The 9,753-nt window shown below is 49.2% G+C and overlaps 2 protein-coding genes across 2 annotated transcripts; one reads left to right on the top strand and one right to left on the bottom strand.

Annotated features, from left to right (window-relative positions):
- The first annotated feature begins 388 nt into the window (after positions 1-388).
- SWI5 (SWI5 homologous recombination repair protein) lies at positions 389-3,454 on the top strand. Its single transcript, XM_085556456.1, has 6 exons — positions 389-419; positions 475-847; positions 945-987; positions 1,440-1,561; positions 2,509-2,603; positions 2,861-3,454. Exons 1-6 carry the CDS (start codon positions 389-391, stop codon positions 2,923-2,925), a joined length of 729 nt encoding a protein of 242 aa, XP_085412582.1. The 3' UTR covers positions 2,926-3,454.
- Positions 2,804-9,745, bottom strand: TRUB2 (TruB pseudouridine synthase family member 2). Its single transcript, XM_085594089.1, has 8 exons — positions 9,608-9,745; positions 9,123-9,251; positions 8,947-9,021; positions 8,384-8,445; positions 7,984-8,065; positions 7,387-7,459; positions 6,800-6,936; positions 2,804-6,212 (listed from the first exon to the last, which is right to left on the bottom strand). Exons 1-8 carry the CDS (start codon positions 9,705-9,707, stop codon positions 5,842-5,844), a joined length of 1,029 nt encoding a protein of 342 aa, XP_085450215.1. The 5' UTR covers positions 9,708-9,745; the 3' UTR covers positions 2,804-5,841.
- Positions 9,746-9,753: the final 8 nt, after the last annotated feature.

Below are 9,753 nucleotides of genomic sequence, written 5' to 3'. Positions count from 1 at the left end.
GACAGCCCAGCGCAAATGCCGGGAGGGGCAGCCCGGCTCCCCTCGCTGTCCCGCCCTTGGTGTCCGAGGCTGATCCCGCGCGCAGGGCAGGCGGCAGGGTCGTTCTGTGTGATCCCAAATCCTTTGACCGTCCAAGCGCGGCAGCAGCTGAGGCTCGGGCAGCTCCGGCTCTGGGACACGGCGCTGACAGGGACACGCTCCCTACGGCAGGACGGGGCCTCCAGCGCTGTCCGAGCCTCTGTGCGGGACTCGGGGGGAGCTGAGGGGCCCGGTGGGACACAGGGACAAGCGGGGGAGTGGGCAGTGCTCACCTTGCGAAAACAACATCGCAGCGGTGCCTACGGGCAAACACTGGACATGGCACCCAGGGCCGTGTCTGGTTGGCATGATGGTGTTCCAGACTGATTCAATGATTCTGTGTGAGTGACCCCGAAATCTCCTGAGCCCCCATCCCAGCTGAGGCACGGTGCTGAGATGTCTCTGAAGCACCAAATGTCACCACCTCGCCTGCGGCCCTCGGGGGACAATTGTGTCCTGCCACACCCAATGTCACCTGCAGCCCCACCACGGTCGGGCCCGGCAGGGGACTACAACTCCCGGCGTTCTCTGTGGCGGGGGGACTACAACTCCCGGCGTTCTCTGTGGCGGGGGGACTACAACTCCCGGCGTTCTCTGTGGCGGGGGGACTACAACTCCCGGCGTTCTCTGTGGCGGGGGGACTCCCCCTCTCCGGTGTGGCGGGAGCTCCGAGCCTGCAGCGGGAGCCCTCAGCCCTGGCCGAGCGGGTCCCGCCGGCCGCGGGCCGCAGCCCGCCCCGCCGCCCGCCGCCGCGGGCCCTTCCCAGGAGGTAGGAGCCGTTCCCCGCTGCCCCCCCTCCCGGGCCGCGTCCCCGCCGTGGCGGGTGCCGGTACCGGCCCCTGACGCGGCGCCCTCTGCTTTGCCAGGGCCGGCGGCCGGCGGGGCGGCACGGCCGGATTCAGGGCACCGGTGAGTCCTGCGCGGGCTGCCCCGGGGAACGAGTCCCCTCGTTGGCGGGGCTCGGCCCTGCCCGTGGGGAGGGCTTTCCCTTGAGCGTTCCCCGGGTTAGCGCCGGCACCGCAGTTTGCACTGTGTCGTGCTGGGAGTTTCTCCTAAAAGGCACATTGTGATTTTAATTCATTTGTTTTAATATTTTTTTAATATATTTTATTTTAATTATTTATTTTCACTTTACAGTGTAGCTCTCGAAAGTGTGGTTAGATGTGGTATGGAGCACACTAGTGTTATGTACACTAATGCACATTTTATTTGAACCCCCCTCCCCGCCCACCCTGGGGATATTTTTTTCCTTTTCTCCTGTTTTATCAAGTGACATGTACGCTATTTTCACATTAGTGCTGCAGCATTGTAACATCTTACCCAGAGCTGAGTTCCTGCTACGTGTCTTCTGTGTTCTACAGATCCCATCTCCAAAGTCCTTCCAGCTTAATGGAGCCAGCGAAGAAGCCCTGCAGTGTGAAATCAAAGAGCTGAAACAGAAAAATCTTGCTCTAGACCAGGAAATTGCACAATTATTGTCAGAGTACGTCCTTGGCAAGCTCAGTGTTTACTTGATGCCTTAATTATTTTTGTTTTTAAAATAGAATGTGATCCAGGAATTGGAGCTGAGAGCTGACCTTCTGTGATGCTGTTGTTGGTATGGTGCAATGTTGGTTACAGTGTTGTAAGTGATGGGACTTGTTAGAGACAAGAGGGAATTCTTTCCACTTTGTGTGGTAAAGCAAAACAAGTTTTACTGGGAGCTTGCATAAGAGGATTTTTGTTTTAGCCTGGGTGTTCCTGAGGTAATTATGTGTTTACTGGGAACAGATAATTTTAGCCACTTGTTATTTGTTGTGTTAGACTTATATTTTCTAAGGTAAATGTGGTGCATAGGATGGAAATGGTAGAACAACAAAGGCTGTTCCAGAACTCTTTTTTATTTATCCTCAAGGGTAAACAAACCTAGCAACAGAACAAGAGGAAATGGCCTCAGGCTATGCCAGGGGAACTCCAGGTTGGACATCAGGAGGAATTTCTTTGCTGAAAGGGTGATTAAACATTGGGCTGGGCTGGCCAGGGAGGTGATGGAGTCACAATCCCTGGAGGTATTCAAGAGATGACTGGATATGGCACGAAGTGTTCTGGTTTAGTCAGTATGGTGGTGCTTAGCCAAAGGTTGGACTTGATGCTCTTGAGGGTCTTTTCCATCCTAAATGAATCTATGATTCTTATTTTTTTCCCTATATACAGATTAGAGATACGTATCAAAGGAATTCACCACAGCCTACTCTTGTTTCTACTTGATTCTGAGAACTTGGGTGCATTGGCTTTCTTGAGCTTGTGTAGATCTTCATGTTTAGGACTTGCAGGAACTGCACTCTGTTGTGTTGAGTCTGCTTTTGAGGTGCCAGGCTTGGTGTCCCCCACAGCAGCAGGAAATCCCAGTCCCCCTGTGTCATTTCTGACCTTCCTGGTGTTATTTTACAGGGGCTACAGCCTGGAGGAACTGGACAAGCACATCTCTCTGCTCCATGAATACAATGAAATCAAAGATGCTGGGCAGATGCTCCTGGGCAAGCTAGGTAAGAAAGGGAAAGCTGTTCAAGACCTTTTTAGTCAGTGTTTTCATACAGAAAGAAGCTGCTACTATGGAAGCAAAGCTTGTGTTACAATTCTTCACTTTTAAAAAAGTGTTTGGGTATGCAGGAGGCATAGCTGCAAAACCTTGGGTTTCTTGGCTATAGGATGTGCTATGGGATAATTAGGGAAAGAAAACACCACGTTTCTGACTCCCATGATCTTTGTTTAATGAAAGCAATGCTGTTTTTTTATTTCCTAGCTGTTATCCGAGGGGTCACTACAAAACAGCTCTATCCTGAGTATGACCTGGAACTCAGTGACTAGTCCTGAACCTGGAAGCTGCCATGTCATGCAAAAGTGACTGTCACTGTGCCATTACACATTGGTGTCATCCTGGTTTAGGAGAGACAGAAAGTGGAAAAGGAACCTTTGGAAAAGGGATGTAGGATTTTAGATAATTTCATGTACTACTTGATCAACAGGTTTTTTTTTTAAGGTTCTAGTTCAGGTTGATGTTGAGCCTCTTCCATGGACCCTTTGATTCCCTATAGTATCCAGGGGCTGTTTGTTTACTGAATGGATAGAGGAAGTGAGGGCATACAAATGTGCAATGTAATAGCTGCTTTGAAAGGAAAACCCTCAGAAGAAAGGAGGGAAGAAGGCAGAAATTGTGGTGGTTTGGAGGTTTCTTTTGTTTTATCAACAAATCCAGAGAAGTCTGGGTGTTCTGCATTTTTGTACTTACCTGCTCTGGTATCTGGAGGTTTTGTATCATTTCTGTAGTAAATGGCAAAATGTAAAGTTGTGTTGACTGTTCACTCTGAATAAAGCAGCCTTCACATTTGTCAGTAAATCACTTTAAGAGCCTATAAAACAGTGCATGAACCTGGGAAAAAATTCTAAAACTATATTGAGACATGAACTATTCAAATGTTTTCTCCAGGAATGTGCAGGTGCAGAATCACTTTGCTCTAAGTGCAGAGTCATGGTGGGAGTGAGTGCTGTGCTGGACATTGCATGATGATGTTGGGAGCATGAGTGTTTCAATGTCACTGATAGGGCTGAGGGTGACTGCACAGACTAAATTTGGCTGCTTTGGGCACTTGGAAGTGATGAAGTGCTCTGCTGACTGCAGATCTATTGTCCCTTTTTCACTCAGACTTGATGTCCTTCTGCCCATTTTTACTTCCCAAGACCTTCCAGCCAGTAAGTTTCCCCTGTGGTCTCCAGTTAGGCCCATGCTGCAGTCTGCTTGTTCCTTCCAAATTTGAATCAAATTAATCTATCTTCATTGTGATTGGAAGCCTGAAACCAGTCACAAGGCTGCTGCTGAGAGCAGATAATTGGTTTTACACTCCTGGCTCTGGATGTGGCACAGATACATCACTAATAGTGTCTTGTTTTGCCTTAAAATCTGTGGGGAGTGGTCTCAAGCAGGGGGACAGAAAGAGCCTGTATATTCCATGATTCATCTAAGTAAGTTTCTGTTGATGTGCAGCTGTGCAGAATATTTCCTGTGCCCAGACCAGAGTGGATTCTCAGAGGACACGTTCACACCCCTCCCCAACACATACCCCTCTGCCAAGTGTGGAACACTCAAGTTTTTTGTAGTAGTTTTAAGGGGAGGAAAAAAGGCACAAGGTGGCAAAAACTAGGAAATGCAAACTCTGTTACTAAAGTTGCTGTTTTGGCTGGTATTTCCTGTCTGTGTACAAGGACTAGCTCAGCGTTTGGAGTGTTCCAACCAAAATGTTCCTCTGTCAGTGACACAATTGGAAATTGCTTTTGCAATAGGAAGTATGTATGGAAATTGTTCAGTTTTTGTGAGGTGTGAGCTGAGGGGATGAAGTACAGTCCATTACCAAAGTTACTGAAGGTTGTTCAAGGAGTGAGAAGTCGATATTTTCTTCCCCACTAAGTAGGAGCACTGGGTTAAAACTTGCAGCTGTAGCTGTGCAAGTGTCCTGCTTGTGGCTGCAGGGATGGGTTTACGCTTCAGGTAGCACTGGGCAGGTGTCCAGGGAAGGTCCCCTGATCCAAATCCCTTGTCCATGGAGAATGAGAACACCCACAGAACAGCCCAAGGACAGGGCACAGTGTGCTTGGGGAATCTCTGCTGCTGGCACGCTGGCTCTGCCAGGCGGTGGAGCTGCATTCCACAGCTGTTCTGGCTGCTCTGTGCAGCCTAGAGGAACCCAGAACTCAAAGACTCCAGGCACCAAGTTAAGGACTCCTGGGATGCTTCAGGACAGGACTGCACACTGTCACTGAGATACTTCATCGTGGCTCCTGTGACTGCCCCTCCCAGAGTTACTCTTGTACCTTTATGGCTGTCACCTGGAGGATGAAATATGCTGGCCTTTGTCCAAGTCCAGGAGAAGAACAGAATAAATCTGCTTTCCATGAATAAATGTCCAAACTCACTAAGTATATAACTGGAAAACCATTGAATGCAGCAATGGTACATGTCATTCCAGACTTTTAACTTGCATTTAGAAAGTGTGCTTCTGTAAAGTCAGACCCAGCTATAATGAGCTAACAGACTAAATGGTATAACAGTGTTTACAGTCTCCCAGAGGGCAGGGCTTGCTGTCTGCAAGGAGCTCCTGCAGAGGAGGATACCAGAGACCACTGAACACTCTTGGCTCCTCAGGAAAAAAAGGGTAAAATAAAGTATGGGTCAGTGTACATGGATGAGTACTGAGCCAGGAACCAACCTCTTCCCTGTGAGGTCATTTTCCATTTTATTTTTTGTGTATCCTGTGCATTAGTCCCCATTATAAGCCACTTTTCATCACATGCCTGCTCTGGATAAAACCATTTCCTTGCATTGCTTTGGGTAAGCTGTGTTTTCTCCTGTACATCCCTCATTTAGCCTGATTTTGAGCTCTCATGTGTCTGAGAGCAGGGCTAATGGAAAGAAAATACTTCAGGAGAACACAGGGAAAATAAAATCCATACAGCAGATAAGTTATGCTGCCAGTTGCAAGGAACAAATCTGTGCAGTCAAGGGAATACAGCTTTCTAAGACTCTACTTCCTGCTGCTAAACAATTCGGGAATGGGTTTTTAGATCCCTTAGCAACCTAATGTTCTCAAAATCAACAGGAATTTTGGCACAGCTACCTCCTGTTAATGAACTGTTTGTGATGCTTTAAAAAAAATTATACAGCCTGTCACTGAACAAAAAAAAAGCCTCTGATAAAAGTCATTTCAAGGAAAGGGTGGAAGTGAACTGCAATTAACCTCTTTCCTTCTGCTGTCCATCACATTGCTGGCCCGTCGCTGCTGTATTGTGCTGCAGGGATTGCTCATGGACACTCCTGCAGAGCATGCTCAGCTGTCCCCATCCAGCTGATGAAGAGGACTCTTGTCCCTCCCCGTGTGCCAGGGTTTTCTCCAGCTCCGTTTCCACTTTGAGCTGGCAGTTCCGAATTGCCTCCTGGATGCTCTGCAGGTTCCACTGAGTTCTCGGCAGAGCGTCGTCCACGGTGAAAACCCCGTCGCGAATTCTCCGCACTTGTGTGCACACAGCAGATGATTTCAGCTCCAGACCAATCTCGTGAACCATCTTCCGGAGGTACTGCTGAGTCTCATGCAAGCAATGGATTTCTAGGAGGACAGAGACATTCCTTCAGAAGCAGAGCTTTGACACAAGTTCTGACATTGTAAATCCAGACATCACTCGCAGTTTACGCTGAAAAAACTGGTTTGGCAGAAGACACTAAGAGCATGGTATGATTTTCTGGAGTACTGCAGGGTGTTCCACACCCTTCCAAAGTGACTACTTTAGAAAACTAAACCTATAGATATAGAAGAATAATGTAGAAATTTAGCTATTTCAAAGGGGATAAAAAACACCTTTTTAAATAAGACAATTTGTGAGGGAAAGGGGGTGGGCTACAGGGAAACAAACCACACTTTAAAAAAAACCCAAAACCCAGCACTGAAAGGCATTATACTGAAACACTGAACGAAGAATTTCCCCCATAAGTATTCATGATGCAAATTTTCAAGCTTCGGGCTCGAATCTGAACTGGCAAGGCAAAAGCTATGAGCTGGCTGGATAAGTTATAAGTTGATAAGAAATTCCCACCAACTCATTTTGGATTAAATAATGAGTAAGAAAATGAAGTTTACCAACTTATTTGCCACAATATATACTCAGAGCTCCCCAGTACATTCTGTTCAAGTCCTACCCAGCTGGAATTCTGGAAGTGCAAACTGGAGGCATCGGATTGCTGTGATTATTGGGGGGCTTTTTCCCATGGGGCGAATCAACCCTTTGACAGCCAGCTCGTATGCCTCTTGTGTTTTCATATCAATATTAGAATACCTAAGGGAAAAACAGAGAGCAGCAGAGATATTTAGAACTTTGCTCCAAAGAGATTCAAAATATGTACATCCCAGTAAAACAGAGATGCAATTTTTATTCATAAAACCATCCAGTGAGTTTTTGCAGATATTTTAGTGGTGTATGTTCTATCAGTAGTGTAGCACAGTATGGGAGGGAGGTACTTGGTCACGTCTACAAGTTATTTTTGTCAGCCCTAATATAGCAGACTGGACCTAAACCAGCAGATTGGAGATTTTGGGATACAAGAAGGATATTTAACTGCAACCTCTCACCAGAGCACAAAGCACTCAGAGTAACTCCTCTCTGTCTCTTGCTAGCACTCCAACCTTTACAGATTTTGATTATGGGAAACAAAATCTTCTCATTTGTTTTGAAGACCAGCACGTGGCAGTGGGATCAGATCAGCTCATTGCCACGGTGGATACGCACATCAACAGGGCCTTTTGATTTGTCCCTTGAATGACAGCAAGAATCCGCTCCAGCTTCTCCCTTGTGATATGATCTGCAAATATTAAGGCAAAAACAAAGTCTCAATTATCCATCCAGAAACTGGAAAGTCTGAAAAGTGCCACTGAGGTATTGCTGTCCCTCAGGCAGGCAGTCACATCAAAAGGGGCTGATGAGAGCTGAGGGATGGCCTTTGCAGAGTCATTCCCATGACTCTACATAGAGCAGCACAGAGCTGGACTGCCAAGGGAAGAGTTATAAAAATGTTGATGCTCCAGGTTTTTTTTCTTTCTTGTATGTTTTCATTCAATAAAATCTCCTAACTGCTATCTCCAAGTGTGATTCACAGGAGATCTGGGTCCTGACCAACTAATTAGTAACCACAGATACCACCATTCACAGTGCCTTTTGTATATATTGTGGTTAGATTTGGAACAGGGGCACTAGAACATCAACAAGGAATAGAAGACATGCAAGATGTGGCTTTTGTCATTGTGCAATTCACCTGATTAAATGCTTTAATCTGTAATGTGCTGTTCCATTAAAAAAAAAAAACAACACATCAAATCAGTTTCTTACCAAATGTTGTCTTCTCTATTAAATTTCCTGTGTCTGAGAAGTCATCAGTGGCTTTACCAAAAAGTCCACCAACAGTATAAACCTGGAAGAAGGACAAAGAGTACAATTTATTAAAAAAACGGTCCAAGCAATTGAGCAGCAGTACTGCACCATGCAGCTGCTAGAAGTGCACACTATCAGTTTTATACAAAAAGACAGCAGCATCCTGTGCTCTAAAGACCACAAGTAGACGCTCATGTGAAGGATGAAACTCTGGACCCTGAAAAGCTCTCAAAAGCATTCCTAGGTTTGAGACATAAGTGCAGAATCAACATCAAGAGGCTGGTCTGGGACACTGAGGCAGGATCAAGTGTGCGATGGCCCTGTGGGGCTCCGTGGCATGTTCAGAGCCAGCACCTACCTTGGTCAGGTGGCAGTTGTACAGGTCAGTGAGCAGCTTGTTCCCATGGCCAATGCCAAGCACTGAAACGTAGAAAATGGGGAACCTGTTATTCAGCCTCACAAGAAGTCACTGGTGTGCATTTACACAGCATTGAACACTCATACCATTCTTGCCCCCTGGACAGGGCTGTATCTCCTTAGGTGTCACGTCTGAGCAATTAGACCCCCAGATTATTGTCTGGCGTGAAAACCATAGGGCTGTAATCAGAGCTCTTGGATTTCCCCAGAACTTTCCATCTGGGCACTCAGGGCAAATGCTCAGCAGTGCCAGTCACAGCAAAGCCAATTGAGGTGGTGGAGCAGACATGAGGATTGATGTTCCCCAGCAGAACCCACTGTGCCTGGGTCTCTCCCATCTAGCTTTGCCATTTCTTCTGTGTTTTAGCACTTAAACTCCCAGTGGGGCTGTGAGATCCAGGGGCTGCTGCAGTGCCATGGGCGTGCATCCACCCTTCTTCCCTGCATGGAAACCCATCACCTCGCAGGCAGCAGGACACGGCGCTGCCCCGGGACGAGACCCACCGAAGACTCCCGAGGCTTTCACATCCAGCCGGTGACCTGCTCCAATCTTCAGCTTCCTGAACCGCGGGCCTCGGACTGCAACGGAGACAGCGATGGAGCCGGTCCGCGGCGCCTGCCCGGGGCTCCCACCGGTCCCCGGTTTGTCCCGGCCCAGGCAGGCCCCGCTGTGCCCTTACCGAGGGGGTGGTCGGCCAGCACCGGCACCCTGGCAGCCACCAGCTCCACGGCCCCGCCGCCGCCCGGGGCCGGGGTCGGCAGGAAGCGGACTCGCTGCCGCGGGGCGGCTCCCGGCGCCGCGTTCAGCTCTGAGAGAGAAACGGGGAGAAAGGGGGAGTCAGGGGCGGCTGGCGAATCCCTGGGATGGGACGGGCCGGGCCCCGCCATAGGGGATGGGATGGGAGGGGATGGGATGGGATGGGATGGGATGGGATGGGATGGGATGGGATGGGATGGGATGGGATGGGATGGGATGGGATGGGATGGGATGGGATGGGATGGGATGGGATGGGATGGGATGGGATGGGATGGGATGGGATGGGATGGGATGGGATGGGATGGGATGGGGTGGGGTGGGGTGGGGTGGGGTGGGGTGGGATGGGATGGGATGGGATGGGATGGGATGGGATGGGATGGTCGAGGGGGTCCCGCCGCCCGCGCTCACCGCGCAGCAGCCGCGCCTCCACCGCCTCCCGGACGCGGCCCCACGCCACCCCCGCCGGTTTGTACACGGCGAACAGCCCGGCCAGCCCGGCCGCCGCCATGGCCGCCCCGCCCCGCCCCGCCCCGCTCCGGGCGCTTCCGGGGCAG

The sequence above is a fragment of the Lonchura striata genome, chromosome 17 (assembly GCF_050655825.1).
Source record: "Lonchura striata isolate lonStrDom1 chromosome 17, ASM5065582v1, whole genome shotgun sequence".
In the NCBI taxonomy this organism is placed as follows: Eukaryota; Metazoa; Chordata; class Aves; order Passeriformes; family Estrildidae; genus Lonchura; species Lonchura striata.
Note: the sequence above shows the minus strand (reverse complement) of the source record. Positions and strands in the feature narration are given on the sequence as shown.

Excerpts from the sequence above, each read along its gene's own strand:
- TRUB2 (XM_085594089.1), bottom strand. The coding sequence starts at position 9,707 with ATGGCGGCGGCCGGGCTGGCCGGGCTGTTCGCCGTGTACAAACCGGCG. Across the intron at positions 9,252-9,607 it reads GGAGGCGCGGCTGCTGCGCG|AGCTGAACGCGGCGCCGGGA; the intron begins GTGAGCGCGGGC and ends TTTCTCTCTCAG. Across the intron at positions 9,022-9,122 it reads GCTGGCCGACCACCCCCTCG|TCCGAGGCCCGCGGTTCAGG; the intron begins GTAAGGGCACAG and ends TCTCCGTTGCAG.
- SWI5 (XM_085556456.1), top strand. The coding sequence starts at position 389 with ATGGTGTTCCAGACTGATTCAATGATTCTGT. Across the intron at positions 420-474 it reads GACTGATTCAATGATTCTGT|ATGTCTCTGAAGCACCAAAT; the intron begins GTGAGTGACCCC and ends CACGGTGCTGAG. Across the intron at positions 1,562-2,508 it reads ATTGCACAATTATTGTCAGA|GGGCTACAGCCTGGAGGAAC; the intron begins GTACGTCCTTGG and ends GTTATTTTACAG.